Source organism: Rhinolophus sinicus, linkage group LG07 (assembly GCF_036562045.2).
Source record: "Rhinolophus sinicus isolate RSC01 linkage group LG07, ASM3656204v1, whole genome shotgun sequence".
NCBI lineage: Eukaryota > Metazoa > Chordata > Mammalia > Chiroptera > Rhinolophidae > Rhinolophus > Rhinolophus sinicus.
Window position 1 is genome coordinate 49,203,280 of NC_133757.1, and position 19,939 is coordinate 49,223,218.

Here is a 19,939-nt window from a genome sequence, read left to right on the forward strand (position 1 = left end):
CTTAACTCATACAAGTCGTTTTCAGAAAATCAGTCTTGACAGGGGAGGGCAGCCCAGCACGCAGGCAGCGTGTGCACACTGAGAATCAGGCCCTCTGGCATCTCCTCTTGGCTCTGGGTCTGAGAGACTGGGAGCAAGTCCCTTCACCTGCCTGAACCTCAGCTGTGAAGTGAGGTCCGTGGCAGACGTGACTGTCTCTAAGGGAGTTCTGCAGGAGAAAGAAGTGGGACTGGGGGTGGCTCAGAGTGGAAGGAGCAATGGGGAAGTGAACTCTCAATACCCTGCCAGGTGCAGCTCACCCTGGCCTGTACACAGGCACGCGTGTGCACACAGTCGAGAGGCTGCTGTGTGGGAAGGAAGGAGCTGCTCAGAGGCCCCTCTGTACCCTCAGCAGGGAGTCGCTGGTGGAGGAAGTGAGGACAGCCGTGGCTTGGTGCTGGGTGACATGTGAGCCCTGTGCTGTGCAAGGACGGGCTTGAACCAAAGAGGATCTTAGTTCATGTGGGCCTGGCTCAGACCAAAATGTGTGTTCTAATTTTGTTCTTGGCTAGTCGACTTGTTGGTTCAAAAAAAAGAGGAGTTTGAGTAGAAAGTCAAGGCAGCCTTTGGGGTGTGGCTGAGGCTGTAACTGAGCTGCTACCATTCCTGGCTCCGTCTTTATGCACGTGCTCCTGGAGGGCAGGGAGGAGAGCTGCACTTCTGTGTCCCCAGAGCCTGGGCGGGGGCTGGTCCACACCGATGCCCATAAATACTGATGGATAGAAGGCTATGGAAGCCAAGAGCCTCTCCTCTCAAGAGAGTGGGGCACTCCAAAGACATCGCCCCTTGGCCAGCTTGGAGAAGCTGCTGGGCATTTTCACCTGGTGCTCCCATAGAGAAGTGCTCCCATAGGGCATGTCTCTGGGCAAACACCAGGGGCTGACTGCCACCCACTGCACTGCATGTCCCCCTGAGCTGGGAAGAAGGTGAAGTAAGCACAATCCCAGCTGTGCTACCTTTGTTGGCTGTGTGAATTTGGGTAAGTCAAGGCACTTCTCAGGGCCTCCATGTCCACGTATGCAAAATAAAGATGGTGCTGCCTGCTTCACAGGATTCTTATGAGAATCCACTGAAATGCCAGTACTTGGGAGGACTTAGCACAGGGCCTAGCACATAGTAGGGGCTCCAGGAAAGGGAGTTCTGTTCACTTCTTGTGCCTCTCGCTTCTCCCTCCACCATGCACGGAACAAGGAAATTTTAAGTAGTTGATCCAAGCCAAGAGAACACCCCACAGTCCTCCAACCTTCCCATGTGGCAGAGGACTGGTGGGCAGGAGGGGAGCCCACTGAAAACAAGCTCAGCAGCATGTGGCACCCAGTATCTGTCATGGGGCCGTTGGCCACAGGTCACTGCCAGGATACAGCCCCACCCAGGGAGCCAGGAGCAGGGGCTCTGGGAGTCCACACTCTCAAGCTTTAGGCCTTGGAGGGGGAGTGGACTTCTGGGGGCTGCAGCCCAATGCCTCAGGTGAAGGAGGAAGCAAAGGGGAGGAAGAGTGGGGGTTCCATAGGCTTGGGGTGATGAGGTCAGAGTTTAGGACAGGGTCTGGGTCCAGGAGGAGAACAGAGGAGAACAGAGAGCCCAGAAGGGGCAAGAGGATGTCCCTTACTTTCACTCTCCCTGCGGGAAGGTGGGTACGCAATGCACTTGGATGGTGCTTCATTGCCTGTGGGAGCAGAGAGAAAGGTCGTTAGGTAGGTGTCAGGCCCAGGAAGCCAGTGAGGCTTGTCCAGGCTGGAGTGCCCCTCTTCTGTCTCAGCTACTCATGTCCACTTAGCAGCACTGGCCCAGGTGGGACCTGTACGCACACGCGTGTACACACACACACACACACACACACACACAGGCATTTTCTCACCACACAGCTGGGCATGCCCTGACAATTCTCATGTCATCCTAGGAGCATGTGGATACCAGCCCGTGCCCACACCTCTGTCCAGTACACCACCCCTTGCACTCTTACCTGGACAGACACGCTCACATATAACAGCCATTCCACCATTCACCAACTCACACCCAGATCACACTTCACGGCTGTGGTATTGTCACGCACAGCCACACTCCCAGCCCAAGTTCTCACACCCTCTCCCATTAAAAAATCCCACTGTCAGGGCGGCCGGTTGGCTCAGTTGGTTAGAGTGCAGTGCTCATAACACCAACATCGCCGGTTCGATTCCCACATGGGCCAGTGGGCTGCGCCCTCCACAACTAGATTGAAAACAACGACTCGACTTGGAGCTGATGGTCCTGGAAAAACACACTGTTCGCCAATATTCCCCAAAAACAGAACAATCCCACTGTCACAAACAGAGCCATGTAGACCTTCCCTCTCCATCACACCCAGCTGACCAGAGAGACTTCCTGCTCCACACACCACGGCCACCCCGCCTCACACACACACCCCTGGAGTGCCACTGCCACCCATATAGCATCACACGCAGAAGCACAGGGTCACACCCAAGCACACCATCATACACACAGCCCACACCCCCACGCTGTCCTTCTCTCTGCTTCCCCCTTCCAGACGGCACCACACACCATCCCTCAGGGACAGCGCCCCCAGGCTGTCCCCTGTAGAGGTCCTCACCGCTCTGCACCTCCAGCTCCATGGCTCCGTGGACCCTCTGCTCTGAGTGGTGGTGCCTGAGCTCCACCACAAGGCAGCAGTAGAGGCCACTGTCCAGAGCAGTCAGGTTGAGAATGGTGATAGAGAAATTGCCATGGTGATCAGAGACAGACTCCAGTCCGTGGTGCCGGGCCAGATCCTGGCTGGTGTTGGCGGCCTGGTGGCTGCCATGGTGCAGATGGAGGTCCTGGAACGTGACGTTGCGGATGGGCCGGCGGTCCGAGCAGGCCTGCACCTCGCCCCGTGAGCTGCGGTACCAGGTCTTGTAGAAGGTCACGTCATGCCCTTTAGCCACAGGGCCCAAGATTCTGCAGGTGAGGGTGACGTTCTGCCCCTCAGGACACACATGCAAGGAGTATGGCGTGGCGACCTTGAAAGCTGCCACCAGACCTGCACCGAGAGATGAGAACCTGTCACCTGCCTGAGCCAACACCACTCACTCCCAGTGCCTACAGAGTGAGGAAGGACCTTGGCCTTGGGCTCCAAAGATGTGGGTTCCCCAGCCACAGGTCCCGGACAAGTCAGCTGACTTCCCTGAGCCTTCATTTGCTCACGACCAGCTCTATCCCTGACCTTGTGGGAGGAGCCATGACAGCTTCCCACTCAGGAAAGCTGGCCAAGGAGTAGCAGAGACTCCAGACAGATGGCAGACTGACCCCAGCCAGCATGGGTCCATCTCCTGAATGGAGAATGAGCCCTGGCTCCAGCTCCCACCCCCACCCCATCCCCACAACCGCAGGCTCTGTGGCTCTGCCCAGCGCGGTCCGGTGGGAGGCAGGATAGGAAGCAGGAAGGCTGTCTGGCGACTGCGTTCTGTCCTGGACCACCCTTCTGGGGTCATCCGTACCTTTGGCCCTTCCCACTCCTGAAGCCAGTGTGCCTTCCCACCTCCTCATCAGTGAGCACTAATGGAGCTCCATCATGTGTGAGGCCTGTGCCAGGTGCGTGCTGCACACATGGCCTTCCCTTGGGAAATGACAACCTCCCTAGGCTGGCAAGGCCTACATTCACAACAAAGTAGGGCAAAGGGTAAACGGTGCCAACCTCAGGGCACTTAGAGGAGGGAGGACAGAGCCTTCCTGGGGATGTTCAGGAGACTTCTTGAAGGAGGGCGGGCCTTTGCAGTTGATGGACAGATAGGGTTTAAGCAAGTGGAGAGGCTGCCCTGGGCCTGGTGGTGGGGAAACAGGAAAACCCAAAGTATCCCGGGGACAGGGACAGGGAAAGCATAAAAGGCCACCTCGTCCATGCACCTGCCTGCCACCCAGTCTTCTTAGACATATGTCCTAGTTTATTTTTGTTTTCAGTAGGCCAGTGAAGCAACCCCTGGTCCCATTTATCCTACCCCAACCCTTCCACATTTAACTGTGTTGACCCCTAAAAGCACTGGCCCTTGGAAACAGAATGCCGGGGCTGGAGTCCTGGCTTCTCTGTCTAGCTGTGTGAGCCTCAATTTCCTCATATGTGCAATGAGAAAACTATCAGCAACAGCACACAGTTGTGAAAAGACTGAAAGAGGGAAAGATGCGAACATGAGATGTGACCTCTAATGCCCTCTGCAGACATAGGAAGTAGAGCTACGATGATTATACATTAGTGACAGTTTACTTTTAATTGGCCTCTCAGGGGCTGTTGTGGTCAGGCAAACAGGGAAGGAAAGTTTGGAAATATGTACAGAATCCAAACGGGTATGTCCTTTTCATTGCCATGGCCTGAAACTCAAGAAAACACTTCCTCCTCCAGACACTCCCCCCGCTGCTGTGAGAGCATGGGACCCGCGTGCAGATCTGAAAGTCTTCTCCAGTTAGGAAGGAGGCAGCCTGGTGTAGGTTTGGAATTGGACCGGTCTGCATTGATGTCCAATAGCTATGAGTTACTTAAACTCTGAGCCTCAGACTCTTCACTGTAAAACAAATGAAAACATCCACCCTCCAGAGTTGAGCCAGGATTACAACTAATTTACATGAAGTACTCTGAAAGTGACTTGCTGGGACCCAGTTGGTGCTTGAGACATGGGAGCTAGATGGGTCTCTAATTCATTTCAGCAATTGAAAAAACAGTTCCTAGGAGTGAAAAATAGTTCTGCCCAATAAAGTGATAAGCCAGCTTTGAAGTCTTTCCCACTAAGGGGTGAATAGCTGATAACAGCTTGTGATCCAATCTTGGGGTGCCTGCATAATTAAAGCAGAGTGTGGGGAAGCAGCAAAGCCATTGCCCCAAAGAATATGTCAGTAAGCGTGGTTTTAGGCCCCAGAAGGAAGACATACACACACCATAGCCTCCCAGCCATTCCACCCACATGTTGAGGGAGCCATGTCTGGGAGTCCCAGATTTATGGAAAGTCATTGCCAAGGTGAGCAAGAATTTTAGAACTTCTTTGGAAAGATGTTGGTCTTCTTTTTAGGCACAAATATAGAGGCAGAGAAGGAAAAGTGGTTTGCCTAAAGTTCCAGAGGGTATGAACTCAGAACATGGAATATGAGGGCTTCAGGTAAAGCAGGATCTAGTTAGAAGAAGAAGAAAAGAAGAAGGAGAAGAAGAAGAAGAAGAAGGGGCATGCTAAGTGCTTTATGGACATGTCTACCAACCCTATAAGATAGGCATTGTTGGGTTTTTTTTCCCTGTTTCACTGATGAGGAAACTGAGGCACAGAGATGTTAAGTAACTCACTGAAGATCACACAGCAAATAATACAAGAGCCAGAATTAAACTCAGGCAATTAGACACTATACTGGAAAAGAAAGTTCAGAAACTGGCAGCCCACAGGCCACATCTAGCCTTCAGACATATTTTATTTGACCCTTAAAGTATTTTACTTTTTTGTGTGTGTGAGATTGCTAACATTTCTGAAAGCCAGAAATTTGATATGAAAATTTTGCCTCATAGCTTTTCTTTGAAAATCATATTAACACAAAACCAGCTTTCCTACAAGGCTATCATCAGCTAGAGCTGAGTAACAGCCTCCGGTTTAGCTAGGGCACTGGTGTTCCAGTGTTTCACAATCCCCACTATTCCCTGTTTCCATCTGGCCTGCTTTACTCTCTCACCATATTTGCTTGGCCCCATGGACATTTAAGTTTGTGATCCATGAGTTTGGCTCCTTGGGCTAGCCAGGGAGGAACTCCACTGCTCAGGCCCTCGGGTTCAGAGAGATGATCCACCCAAGGTCCCCAGTGGAAACCTGGCAGAGCAGGGACTAACCAAGTCTCTTCTGACTGCCAACCCATTGCTCCTACCCTCTCAGAAGACCCAGGGGAAGAGCAGCCCCAGATACCCCAGCTGTGCCCCTGTCTCTGTCCGTGCCAGCCTGGACTCCCCTCACAGGCCTGTGCCTCATGGGTGTGGGCCCAGTAAATGGCTGTGCCAGTAATTGGAGGTGGGAAGTGGTTAGGGAAAGGCCCCTCCCAGTTGCTCCCAAGAAGAACAAAAACCCTCCCACAGAGTGGACCTATGGTAATCCCTGTCCTGCGTCCGGGTCCCCAGCAGGCCACGTGGCAGCTCTCACCAGCACCTCTCCCAGCTGGTACCCTGTGTTCCCTTTTCCCAACATCACCTCCAGCCCCAGAGCTACCCCAAGGCTGGGGGCTGAATCCAGATGCAGCAGCATATACAGGAATGCACACACTTTGGGGGCTCTCAGGAGGGCTGGCTCAGTCGAGGCCAGGGTCATACCTCTGACGGGGTTGCAGGGTAGGTAGAGTGGAGTAAGGTGGAAGCAAGAGGTGGAGCACAAAGCTGAGCTGGGGGGGCCAGAGGTGCGGATGGGTGGGGCTGAAATGCAGGCACCGTGGGGCTCAGTATGGTCATATGGGGCAGGGTGGGAGCACCCCTCAGGGTCCAAGCAACGGTGGGAGTGACTACAGAATTGCCCAGACAGCAGTGGGGAGGGGCTTTTCAGCCCTAGAGGCAATCTCCTTGAAAACCCACAGGGTGGCACAGAGAGAACTGGGGTTCAGAGATAGTGGGGGGAGGGGCATTGCTCAACCCCAACCCCTCACACACCCCAGAAGGACCTCTTCCCCTTTTAGGAAAAAACGAGAAGCTGGGATTCAGGTTTGGAGGGCGGGGGAGAGCGTTCAGTTTCAACAAAAGGGCCAGATAGGAGAGGGCCTGGGTCCACAGGGTTTCGTTCTAGGGAGACGGGAGACAACCTGTTTGTTGTATCTGAGACTCAAGCCAGATCGAGGTCCAGGGCAGCCTGTCCTTGGGAGGACACTCCAGGGCATGGTGTCGGGGAAAACAGTGCACAGGCCCCGCTCCATCCAGAGCTGCGCACGCGCACGTTATCATGGATATATATAGCCCAGCTGGAATTATAGTTATTTGGCAGGAGGATGTTGCTTATTGTCAGGAGCAGATCCTTTTGGCACCTGCGTCATTGTCAGAGACTCGGGAGAGTGGGTGGGGAGGAAGGCCCCTGGCTCCAGGGTGGCCGAGAGCATGGAGGACAGGAAAATAACCCCGGGCCTGAGCCTGTGGCCAGAAGGGAGCCATCCCGTCATTGTGTTCCTCAGGGGCCCAGGTCCCTACCCGCCACTAGGTAAGGAGGCAGAGCACCTGGAGGAAGAATGCTGGGAACTGGAAAATCCCAGGTCTCGGGATTATTATAAAACCTTGGTCTGGGCAGTGGGATCCCTGAGCCCCCTTCCGTCTTAGCCAAGCCCGTGCTGTGTGCCCTTGGGCAGCTCCCATCCTTCTCTGGGCCTCCCTGTATTCATCTTATCTGAGGAGATTCCCCAAGTTCCTAGGCCCCCTCTAGCTCTGAAAAGCTGCAGCGGGAGGGAAAGTCTGTCTTTCCTCCGAGCAGAGGAAGGGACAAGAAATGGGCCACAAAGACAACCACAGGTGGTGTTGAGTACTTACGTAGTAGAACTTGCTGAGCACTTTAAACTCATTTAATTCTCATAACTCCCGTGACATAGATATTAGTATCCCCACTTTAAAGATGAGGAAACAGACTCAGAGGAATCAAGCCACTTGCCCAGAGCCATACAGCCCTGTGTGGCTGAGCTCCTTGGACACACTAGACTGTAGACAGGAAGAGCCCCCATCCTTCCAGGGGACAGGGCTGACACTTCATCCTCCAGCTACTCAGAGAATGAATTGACCTGGAATTGACTGCTCTCCACATAACCCTGCCTCTGGCCCAAACTGAAAACATCATTCTTGCATTCCACAAATATTTACCAAGGTCCTAACAGGAATCGGGCCCAAGGCAGAGAGGCCGTGGGATTACAGAGTTCTATAAGGGACATCCACTCAGAATTTAGTCTTGCTTCTGCTTTCTAGCTGAGCCCACAGGTGGGCTCAGCCTCTGGTAAAAAAGCTTCTGTTCCAGTGCAGGGGAAAGGACTGCTTGTCTGGCTTCATGGCAGGACGCTAGTTTTCGTGACCTTTACCTCTTTCCACTCGGCACAGGCTGCTGCGAAACCCTGTGGGCCTGCACGGGATGGGTGTGTGTGGGTGTGGGCAGGCTTGTGTATTTTCCCTGACGGGGCAGAAGCTTAGCTAGCAGTTGCCAAGGCAACGCCCCAGCCTTTGGAGGTAGGTCTGCAGCTTGTTTAGTAGGTTGAGGCCCCACCCAAACAGCTGAACTTTGTGTAACTTCTAGGGGCTATAAGTAAACAGTTACTGATCGCCTGCTATGGCTGGCCCTCGCCCTCAGAGCGGACCCCAGACAGACATGGACCTGGTCTCCAGCTCCTTGCCAGGCCTTGTCCCGCAGGATAGTCCATGGAGGGTACAGGGAAAGGCCAGCCTCCGTCTTTATCAACATGCAGAGCACAGAGGGAAACAGAGGCAAGGACCAATCAGGACGGAGTCTGCCAGCACTAAGCTCCAGGAAGCGCCCCAGGGGTGAGGGGCTGAGGGCCTAAAGCCAGCAGGTCCACCCTTGGGGCTCTGTGGCCAGCGAGGACAAAGGGCATCTCAGATGTGTTTATTGATACCTGCCCCCCGCAGGAAGTGTCCATTCACATCGGACCAAGGAGTCCGGCAAGGGGAAACCAGGCTGTATTGGAGGAAGCTGCATTTCCAGCACCTTGGGAAAGTATCCAGGCATCCGGGGCTGGAGGCTGGAGGCCGGCACGCCTCCCTGGGGAGGGCCTGGGCAGCTGGCCAGAGGCCCTGCCAGTGGATGCGTCTCTGGATGACTCCTTCCCAGACTCCTCCAGGCCCTTCCTAAGGACGTCTGTGTGCAGCCCAGACACCAGCGACAGCCTGCTGCCCTCAAGATCCTGTGCTGTGAAAACTTCCTCAGGTTCAGGTTCAAGTGTCTTTGTGCCCTACCCTCAGTGCAAGAGGCTCAGTGGCGGTAGTAGCAGCTGGCTCTTACTCTGTGCTGGGGTGTCATTCTAGTCACTTTTACATGGGTTTGCTTATTTAATCCTCCTCGGTGAGGTAGGTACTCATCCCCATTTTACAGAGGAGGAAACTGAAGCACAGAGAGGTTAAGGAACTTGCACAGCATCTCATGAAAAGTAAGCAGTGGTGCCAGGAGTTGAACCCAGGTAGTCTGGCTCTACAAGTCTGGTGCCAGGGACTGCCCTCTAGAGTAGAGAAGTGGCCAGGGACTGACTGGAGGCCCCACCTCCTTGTTGCAGATGGACAGGGGCTTGGCCCATGAGGGCTAGGCCCCTGCAAGTAGGGCTACAAGCTCCCTCTCCCACTGTGGTTACTGGGGTGGCTAGCAGGGCCCACATAGGAAAGGACCTGGCTGGAGCCGCTGTATTTATTTGGGGAAGATAACAGGGGCTGGGAGAATTCAGGGCTGGAAGAAGCCCACAGAGGCCCTCTGGCTCTGTGCCGCGTCTAAGGATGGGAAACGCTGTCCTCTTTCCCTTCCTCCGGGAGAGCTGAACCATCCCCTGCCACCAGCTAATGCCCCTTACAGTGGTGGGTCTGCTTCTGTGGTGAGGGAGAGGAGCTGACAGCGTCTACAGCACGGGTCGTTTTCCAGCCTCCAATACGTTGAATCACAGAAAGAGAAGGTTAGTCTCTTTGCGGTGCTTTCAGTCGTGATTACGTCCAAGTCCGATAAGTTTGATGCCAGTATGACTTCAAAACATCTTTGTCATTTGTTTTGGTTTGGTTTGGGGTTTTTGCTTTGTTTTGGTTTGGTTTTTTTCAAGGGACAGCAGGTTTCAGGCGTGGCACCTTCCCCAGGCTATAGTTTCCAAGTAGAATTTAATACCCTTATTTGGTGTTCCTATTACGTACTTTTATGATTTTGTTCTATTTATGGCAAGTGATACTGGCTTCCCATTTATGGCAGTGATATAAAGTTTCCTTTTAAAATCTATTTACTTCAGTAAAAGAATGAGTCGATTTAAAGAAGAAATCAGTACATACGATGACAGCCATACACTGCAGAAATCCCAAAGGTAATGAGCAAATGACTGGAGCTTAGGAAATGCTATCACAGAACTACCCTTCAGGAGGGAGTGGGCAGCTTCGCAGAGACCACATCACCCAGCCTATGGCTCACACCAAGGGGGAGTGCATGTTCATGGTCCCACAGTGAGTGAGCAGCAGAGGCAGGACTTGACCCCAGGTCCCCATGGGGAATGAGGTCCTGTGTAGGAAGGTTAAAGGAACTGGGCTTGCTCAATCAGTAGCAGAGCAGTTTCATTACTGACTTAATGACAGGCATAAGGGTGGCCCCTGTCTTGCTCTCTGGGATGGTCAGCCAAAGCAAAACGGCTGAATGTAAAGCTCAGTTGCAAAAAAGACCCCATTGAGTCAAGCAAACCCTGGACCCCACTTGCCTAAAAGTTGCAAAGTCCCCATCTCTGGGGAATTTTAGGAGGAGAATCCACAGGTACCTCCATGGACATTTCAGACACTAAGTGCCTATTGATGCCACAGGTGGTTGGACCTAGCCTGTGCGTCCTTCAGACAGACCTCCAGGCTCCTAGAGAGTCCAGTGCCAGCGAAACCAGTCAATGCCTTCCCAGGTCCCGGCCACTCTGCCGGGCCCTGTCGGCAGCAAGGAGCTCAGATGTAGCCTCCAAAAGCCAAGACACAGCACAATACTCCACATCTTTCACCAAGTGCCAGGCACTGTGTTAAGCATTTGTGCACTGAGTTGGCACAGCAGCCCTCTGAAGGAGGTACCATCATCACCACCATTTGAGAGAGGAGGGAACTTGCTCAGAGATACCGAATCACTTACCCAAAGTCACAGAGCAATAGATGGCCATCTTGGGATTTAAACCTAGGTCTGACTGACTCTCAAAGCCAAACTGTGAAGTAATGGACCTGTATAGGAAGCCCTGGCACGTAGGGCACACACTTGCTTTGCCATTCCCACAGAGGCTGCCATAGGAAGGTGCTGGGCATGCCTGCGCTACTAAGGGGGTCTGAGGGTCCATCAGAAACTGCATTGCTGACCCCTGGCTCACCCTCCCCTGCTCCTGGATGAAGACCTTGCCTAAAACCTGGGGGCTCAAGCTCAGTATGTGGGGCTTAGCCAGTGCTGGTTGAAGGGGTCACAGCCAATAGGCCAGCTGGGCACCAAGGAGCCCTTCCTTCCTTCCTTCCTTCCTTCCTTCCTTCCTTCCTTCCTTCCTTCCTTCCTTCCTTCCTTCCTTCCTTCCTTCCTTCCTTCCTTCCTTCCTTCCCTCCATCTGCTCTGGCCTCTGACTCCCTGGGTGGACGCATACAGGGAGGTGGCCTCTTGCAGCTTCCCCGCATTGCACCTCCCCTGACCTCTCCCAGGGAGGTCAGGCTTCAGCAGGGACCTTTGCCCTGATTGGAGAGAAACAGGAGCAACCAGCCCAGCTCAGTGAGGGGCTCCCCGGTATTGTTTGGTGCTCCTGGCATTGGGTAGATGTCCCCTCATACCCATGGGCTGGCTTCAAGGCTGTTTCTCTTCAGCCCATGGCGTCTTGGCAGAGGGTCATGGATTTCCTAAGAGCTGACCATTGCTGCATCAGAGGCTTGCGCCATTGGGTTACTCAACAAGGCCCTACAGTCCTGTTTAGCATGAAGGGGAAGGTGGGGTGTCCCCTCCCTGGCCCCAGTGTACCTCCATGTGTTAGTCCCAGAGTTTGGGAATCCTGGGTCCTCCTCTGGGGATATGGCAAGGACGATAACTTCCACAGCTTCCAGGAATGCCTACAGTGGAAGGCGAGACTCAGCCTCCCTTGGGGTCTGCTGGTTCCTGGTTCCCTACGTGCCTCCCTCCATCCATGTCACCCAGGAGCCCAACTTTTTCTGGGCTCCTGAGCACCATATTCACCACCACCATTCTCCTGGGTGCTGGCCCAACCATAAGAGTTAGAGAACAGGCCTACGCCAGCCACCTGCCTCTCACCTTCCGAGACATACAGACTTTGACTTGAGCAATCCTGCCCAGGGCAACCTAGCACCTTAGCTGACCCGTGGGCAGGTCTTTCCAATTCACAGACTTTCCTGACCACGTCTGCAACCAGGCCTCCCACCTGCCGTGTCCCTTGTGCACTGCACAAGGCAGGAGAGTGCATATTCATTAGCATGCCCATAGTACAGTTAAGAGTACTGAGTCTCAGAGTAGTTCAAAACTAAGATTTCTCCTGACTCCTTTCCATGGAAAGCTGCTTCGAGCCTTAATTATCTCCCTGAGCTGGCCCAGGAAGAGATGGCGTACCAAGCTATTTAGGAAGAGCTATTTAGCCAAGACCTCTGGGGGAGAAGGCTCCTGGCTCTGTAGATAATATGGAGCCAGGGGCTCTGAGCCTCTCTGCTCCTGGCTGCTCTGCCAGCTGGGTCCCTAGTTCTCCAGAACTCAGTTTCCCAAATTGGGGCTGCTGAACAGAGAGTAGCCCAGCTAGGGGAGGGCATGAGAGGGGTAAGAAAACAGAAGGGCCTTTCAGGGTCATTTGGGGAGGATAGGGCAGGGCAGGTGGTCTGTAGTGGTTCGGGTACTGGCCTCCTGTGTGCCACCATCCCCTACTCCTTCTGGAAGCCATGTCCTGTTGTGGCCTTGGTGCCAAGAATGCCCCCTTCCCAGCCTTGACTGTCACCCTGGGGAGCATCCAGGCTGGGGAGTAGGCAGCTCTGTCTCTGGGGTGTGGGCTCCTTCATCCTTATCAGAAGCCCAGGCCAGCCTCCAAATACTGAGATATCATGCTGCCTGCAGGCACCCATTTGTTTCTGAGGTGTTTTCCAGGTTCTGTCAGCCTCCTCTTTTGCCTCTTACCCTGTCCTTCCCTCTTTCTTGTCTCTTCTTCTGACCCACCCATTGGATCCCTGTGCCAAGCCCCCCAGCTCCCTCCCGCCTCCCTCTGACTCCCTGCGTGACTCACACTTTCCCTGGGCCCTCCCCACAAAGTTTAGTTCCACAGGCTGACTGCCCCCCACCCCTTCCCTTGAGATCCAGCCTCTCTAGTTCTGGGCAGGCAAGAAGCAGAGGCCAGGCTATGGGTACGAGGACGTCTGCCCTCCCCATGGGAGCCCCTGCATCCTGGCCAGGATATCACCTGGAGTTGTAACAGTCCGGACTTTAAAAGAAGATAGCAGCACCTCCTTGCTTAGGGCTTCTGTGTTTGAGCTGAGAAAACTGAGGCCAGAAAGATGCCATAAGTTATCCAAGGACCCAGAAGGCGCTCATGCCAGAGCTGGGAAAGTGTCCCACATTCTCCCCAGTGCCCCACATGGGTCCCTGAGCTCAGCTTCTCTATGATACCGGGAATCAGCTGACCACTCAACTCTCAGCCCTGGGACCCTCAGGATAAGGACACGACAGGTGCCCACCAATGTTGACTCAGGAGTGTCACCAGGGGACCGGGCACAGAACCTTCAGCCTGTGAGATCCTAGAACCCTGAGGCAGGAGGGGCAGGGAGATGCCATGGGTGTCAAACGCCAGTGGCATCCACTAAAACACAAGGGGGCTGTACCCACCACCTCCATCTCCTGTTCTGCAGAAGCCACTCTCGCCCTGTGCGCTCTGGGCAGGGAAGGGATGGATAGGCAGCGGCTTGGGCAACGGTCAGAGCATAAAACTGTTCCTACCATCCAGCCAGGGCACTTGGCAGAGACGCTGCTGCACCCTGCCAAGCGGTCCCAGCAGCCTCCCTGCTGAAGGGGACTCCCAGGGTGCCCCTTCCGGCCGATGACTCCCCCCCACCCCGCCCTCTGTGTTCTCCGGGTGCTCTGCCCCAGCGCCCAGGCTGGATCGACCTTACCTCGGGAAGCAGCCAGGAAGAGAGCGAAGAGCACAGGCCCCCAGCGCTGGCCGCTGGCCTCCGGGACTGGGGGGACGCCCATGAAGCCGTCGGGCGCAGCAGCGTCTAGCGTGACCCGGTGGGAGCGGGGCCGTGGGCACCCTGGGGGAACTCTTGGTACACAGGGAGCAGATGCGGCAGCCGGCCGGGAAACCTCCCTGCGAGTGAGTGAAGTAAGTACGGAGCAAGCGAGTGAAAGCGTCTGGAGCCCGAGAGCTGCCCACTCAGCCCCTCCCCCGCAGCGCCCCCAGGAGGCCGTAGGGGGCACCGCTGCTCCATAGGGCCCCGCGGGAGGGGCTACCGGCTGACTCTCGCACCGTAAGGGAGCCAGCTACTACTGTCTCAGAGAGTCAGCTCCAGTTGACTCCAGTTTAAAGCTTTTTCGACTCCCCCGCCCCTTCCTCTTTGGAGAGGATTGTATTGTTGCACAGCTAGAGAAGTGTATCTGTGTAACTTAGCATGATACGTGGTCATCATGGATTGTGTCTGCCCTCAGCCACCAGCCTTTGAATTGTCTGGGGGCAGAGGCTTGTACCCTACATCCTCCAGCCCAACCCAGCCCAGGGCGTGGTGTGTGGCAGAATGAAATGAATGAAAGAAATCGTACTTTTGTAAAGAGCTAGGTAAGTTGAAGCAGCCTTGACTGTAGATTCCAGAGCATGCAACACTCTCTGCACGTGCACACCACACACAGAGGTAGCACAGGTGCAGGAGCACACAACGCATCCCTACACTAGGATGTGTGTACACAACAGTCGTGTGTCCCAAAGAAAATCATCAATGCTCCTCTCCGTCTGGGCCCCAGCTTCCCTTCCCACTTTACACCGTCTTACTCCCTGAGCCTGGATATCCATCCTCAGGACACTTCCACACACCCCCACCGTTAGTGCCCTTGCACCCCACTCAGCACACTGGCACCAGTGGCGATGTCTCTTCTCCCCTCCATAGTCTTCTCATCCCTCAGGGCTCCACTCAAGTCCTTCCCCTTCACAAAGTGTCCTGAACTTCCCCTGAGGGTCCCCACCACAGTCCTTACTGGCCACGCCCCCTTCAGCTATCACACCAGGGCTGGGGTTACCAACCAGTTGATCTCGTCTGTGCTCATCTGCCCTTCTGAGTTACACCATGAGCTTTTGAGGGATGAGGGCCTCTCCCTGATGTTTCTGAGTCCCTGACACAAAACTGGGCATGGAGAGGATGTCTAATGCACTCTTCTCTAAAAGGGCAAACTGATGAATAAGTAAGTGACTCCCTAAATGGAGGAGTGGAGGTGACAGTGGCTAGGGCCAGGGATTGGGGGAGAAAGAGGGCATAGCCATAGCACCAATTTACCCCAGCCTGGCTGAAGCTCCCAGGGGCTTTGCTGGCCCATTAAGGATCTTGGGCTCGCAGGCAACTCCCAGGTTGAAGGACAGAGGATAGCCAAAGTTCATCTGTGTCAAGAATCAGGGTACTGGGACTCAAGGGTAGCCAGGAATTCTGGGTACCCCATGGTTTCCCTGATCCAAGTCAAAGGTTCTCTGATAGTTCTCAGCCCTCACTCCTGGGGCAGGAAAGGCTACAACAGAGGAAGGGTGGGTGTCATGCTGTTACTAGGTGAGCTGGTGCAAGCCCAGGCCCCCTGGAGCCAGGGAAGCCCCCTGGCATGGGAGCCCCGGAGACTTCCAAGTCATAACCCAGATCCTTGGTCATGATCCTGACCTTGTGGCCCCTTTGGGGACAGCCCAGGGCCCTTCCTGCTGGAAGAGTGTGAGGTCTTCCACCCAGAGAAAATTCAAAGCCAACTGAAATCAAGTGGGTACTAAGCCCTCTTCCCACCCAGCCATCCTCTGGCAGAGGTGGGGTCCCTCAAGGGCGGATCCCCCCATCCCTTCCTGGCCTGCCTTGCCCAAACTACTCTTGAAACCACACTCCCTCTGCCCCAAGGCCTAGATGGTAGGTGAGGAAAGCCTGGGATTAGGGGGAGGAGGGCTACTTCCAAGCCTTCCCCAGAAGGCTCGGACCCTGAGCCAGTCTGTGACTCTCCCATCCCTTTCCTCCCTCCCCACCACACTTCCCACCCACTGAGCTTCCTGGGTTTGCAGCCAGGTGAGAGAGAGGCATTTCCCAAGGTCTGAGCATGGTGCAGACATTTCAAGCACTGTTTCCTCAACGCCAGGGCAGGAAGGGCTCAGCTGAGAGGTCCTTTGGGACACGACTTGCTCCTGACTCCAGAGGCCTGAGGAAGTCAGACCTACCTTCCCCTCTCAAGCTCAGGCCTGGTCTCAGAAAGAAGAGGTTCCATGGAGCAGCTCCTTTAAACACCCCGCACTCCCAGTCCCTGCAAGATTGTTAGACCCACTTCCAGAAGTCTGGGAAGGTGGGGAAATGTCAAGACCACCACCCATATCAGTGAGGCTGGACTCCAGCTCCTTTCCTGGAAGGTGGTGCTCCTGTGCTGACGGAATGGTTGGTATCAGTCAGGGGCCGCATAGTAACGTGATGGCACACTCAACTGAAGATAGTTTAATGGAGGGCCTGTTTACAGAAAGCTGGTGAAGCACCCTCAGGCTAGCATCTGTAGGAAGCCATTACCACCCGTGTGTCCAAAAGGACAAGAAGAGGAGGTGAGGTGACTGAAGCCCAGTGAGAATTGGAGCTATGAAAAGGCGTCACCCAGCAGGTAAAACACAGCCATTGGCAGAACTACAGTAAGGAAAGGAGGAAGTCAGGAAGAAACACCCCTTCTCTCTCTTCCCTCCTCCCATCTTCTCCCAGGACCTCCCATTGGCCAAACCCATCTGGAAGCCAGATAGTAAGGGAGCCCAGCTAAGGCCGTCCACAGGAAACATTCCTTCAGGTGGAGAAGCAGAGAGTGGAGGGGGGATGAGGCGAAGGACAGAGAATACCAGGACATGGAAGGTTAACCTCTTCCATTTATCTACTCGGCTTGTGAAGCGCCACATCGACCATTTCTGCTTCGGGCTGATCACTGAGTTCCAATTGGCTAAATATTACGTGTGGTCCAAATGGACCAAGCAGCAGCCAGAAATGGCCAATCACAGGATAACATGCTGCAGAAACTGGTCTTTCAGTGAAGCATGTTCTGGGAGCTATGTTTTTCACAGCTTAACAAGTTCTGCCCATGAAATTGCCCCAAATCCAATGTCCTCCTTCTTAAAAATGCTAAAATAGGTATTTCTTGCATTTACATGAACAATGGGTGAAGCTTAAATACTGTGTTGGGTTGAATACATCACATTCTTGCCTTTTGTAATCTGAATGGAGGCCCAGGGTCAGTAAGGCCCTGGCCCAGTCAAAGCTGTGGGCTCAGGGTGGAAAGGAGGTTACTGGCCTTCACCTTATATACCAAGTTTAATCACTAGGCCACTGGGCTGACAAGGATCCTGAGGTTGCATCTGGCCACAGCAGTGCCATGATTGATTAGTGATGTCTGCCATGGGCATGGATATAAGCGCAGTGGTACAAATGCCATCGTGGACCTAAGCAGTTACCTAGCTTGGCTTTCGGTGGAGCCTCTGCGATTTCCTCCTCTACCAACCTATGACTTCCCTCCTTCTCGTTTTTCTCCTTTTCCCTCGCCATGTTGGATCACACTGAGTGAGTTCAGCCTAGGAGAATATCCAGCAGACTCCACTTCAATCCTTCTAGCCAACTGATCAAGGAATCTGACCACATTTTTCTCCACAGGCCACCACGCACGTGTACGTGACCATTGTGGACGAGAACGACAACGCACCCGTGTTCCAGCAGCCCTACTACGAGATCCTACTGGATGAGGGCCCGGACACGGTCAATGCCAGCCTCGTCACTGTTCAGGCACTAGACCTGGACGAGGGGCCCAATGGCACCGTTATCTACGCCATCACTGCGGGCAACATCATCGACACCTTCCGTATCAACAAACACACGGTCAGCAGCTGACGGTGGGGTTGAAGCAGAGGGTCAGCTGACTAAAGGGGATGGAGGGGAGCTCAGTGACCTCCTGGGGGATGGGGCAGAGCAAAGATGGTGTCTGGGAGGAAACGGGCCAAGGGACAGCCAGGGAGGGAGGATGAACAGCTAGGTGGGGTGGCAACAAGCACTCCCCATCATGGCCAGGATGTTGGGGACTACCTCCTGGGGTAGTTGAGGTGCCCCATGAAGGAGCTGGTCCCCAGGGTGGCCCTGACGCACTACCCATCAATCCACCCTGTTCCCTCCATATTTTCCCCAGGGCGTCATCAGTGCTGCTAAGGAACTGGACTACGAAATCTGCCATGGCCGCTACACCCTGACTGTCACCGCCACAGACCAGTGCCCCATCTGGTCCCACCGCCTCACCTCCACCACCACGGTACGTGGGTGGGTGGGACACAGCCCCAACTTGGGGGTGGGGGACTACAGAGCCCAGAAAGCTCCAGTGGAGAAGGGAGGTAGGAAAAGATTGTATAAGAGAAACCCCTAAATCCAAGAGCCCTGTCCTGGTCTCAGCAACTCCCAGCAACTTGCTGTGTGCCTTTGAGGAAGTTACTGCACCCCTTTGTGTGACTGCACCTATCAGATAGATGATGACACCTGCCTTCCTCCCCTTCCTGGGAAGAGCATAAACTCCTGTCAAACCAATAGGGGTTCATATCCCTACTCTTTCACTTCTTTGCTGTGTGACTCTGGGCAAGTCACATAACCTCCCTGAGCTTCACTTTCTTGCTCTGTGAAAGGAGGATAATAAAAACTATTGCAGGGTGTGGGAGGAGCAAGTGAGCTCATGTGAAATGACCATAGGATAGCAATAAATAAACGTTCAGAGCTTTATTATCAATAGTGTGAGTATGCCCACAAGAAGCCTTCAGCAACGACAGTAACTCACCCGTGCACAGCTTAGAAGGCCCTCACATCCATTGCCCCGTATGATTCTTCCGTCAGCCCCATGGGGCAGGGTTATTGGGTGTAGTTTCCAGACGAGGGATCTGAGCCCAGCACAGGGCTGGCGAGGGTCAGCCCTGACTAAAAGTGTCCACCCTCTCAGGTGCTTGTGAACGTGAATGACATCAATGACAACGTGCCCACCTTCCCCCGAGACTATGAGGGGCCATTTGATGTCACCGAGGGCCAGCCAGGGCCCAGAGTGTGGACCTTCCTGGCCCACGACCGGGACTCGGGCCCCAACGGGCAGGTGGAGTACAGCATCGTAGATGGAGACCCTCTGGGTGAGTGGGGCCTGAGCCGGTGGAGGCAACACAATCTGAGTGACCCACTCCCACTCCCACTCAGGAGCAGAATGAGAAAGGAGGCCTCAAGGTAGTGAGCGCCTCCCGACACACACACACACACTGTGTGATCTTGCTTTCTCTGAGCCTCAGTTTCCCCAACCATAAGATGATGAAAATCATCTCACGTGGATATGATGAGAAGATTCTGAAATCTGGGAAAAGGCTGGTAACCTTGGAGGGTCACATATCCCTTTGAGAATCAGATAGAAAATGCCTGTGTGTTGTATGCAGAGCAAAGGCTCCAGGGCAGAGGAAGGAATGGCATGCTTGTCCCAAACCTTCAGGACCCCCCAAATGCACACATTTAGCACCAGGATGTCTCTGCACATCTCATCATCACCCATTAGTAGCCTGCACAACTCCCTTGGCTGTTCTCCTCAGTCGAAGAGCGGGGTTTATGGCCAGAGCCAGTTTCCTCAAGTCAGTTTTCGCTCATTTCTGTAGAGTAGGAACCCTAGGAATCCCAAACTCCAAGGCCCACTGGGGTCCTGCAGGGAACATACTCGTACACGGGCAAGGGGTCTAGGCAGACCAGAGGGAGTAGTGGGGGCTGTGGCTGCCGCAGCTCGGCTCCTGCCAGTTGTAGCCGTGTCCACATACAGGCCCAGGGAGCCAGGCCTTCCCATTTTTAAAAGAAAGTGGGAAAAACATGGAAATTTAAATTTTGGTGAAATACGCTGATTTTTAATTGATCATTTGATAAATAGTTATTGAGCACGTACCATGTGCCAGTCATAATCCAGATGCTGAGGATACAGAACAGGACAAAGCGGACACAAATCCCTGCCCTTGTAGAACATGTGTTGCAGTTGGAGGA

At 54.2% G+C, this 19,939-nt stretch overlaps 2 protein-coding genes across 4 annotated transcripts in view; one reads left to right on the forward strand and one right to left on the reverse strand.

Moving 5' to 3' along the window:
- Positions 1–14,204, reverse strand: part of VSIR (V-set immunoregulatory receptor) — a 29,562-nt gene extending 15,358 nt beyond the window's left edge. Inside the window, exons 1-3 of one of the 2 annotated variants that reach the window (XM_074339567.1) lie at positions 13,832–14,204; positions 2,627–3,055; positions 1,649–1,705 (exon numbers count right to left, since the gene is read on the reverse strand). In XM_074339567.1, the coding sequence (XP_074195668.1) occupies positions 1,649–1,705; positions 2,627–3,055; positions 13,832–13,913 (568 nt within the window). In that variant the 5' untranslated portion in view covers positions 13,914–14,204. The remainder of the gene's footprint in view (positions 1–1,648; positions 1,706–2,626; positions 3,056–13,831) is intronic. The other variant, XM_019745850.2, reaches the window with a different exon arrangement.
- Positions 1–19,939, forward strand: part of LOC109454826 (cadherin-23) — a 73,048-nt gene that overhangs the window by 21,746 nt on the left and 31,363 nt on the right. For both annotated transcript variants that reach the window (XM_074339561.1, XM_074339562.1), the window contains exons 5-7: positions 17,561–17,782; positions 18,087–18,206; positions 18,879–19,059. In XM_074339561.1, the coding sequence (XP_074195662.1) occupies positions 17,561–17,782; positions 18,087–18,206; positions 18,879–19,059 (523 nt within the window). The remainder of the gene's footprint in view (positions 1–17,560; positions 17,783–18,086; positions 18,207–18,878; positions 19,060–19,939) is intronic.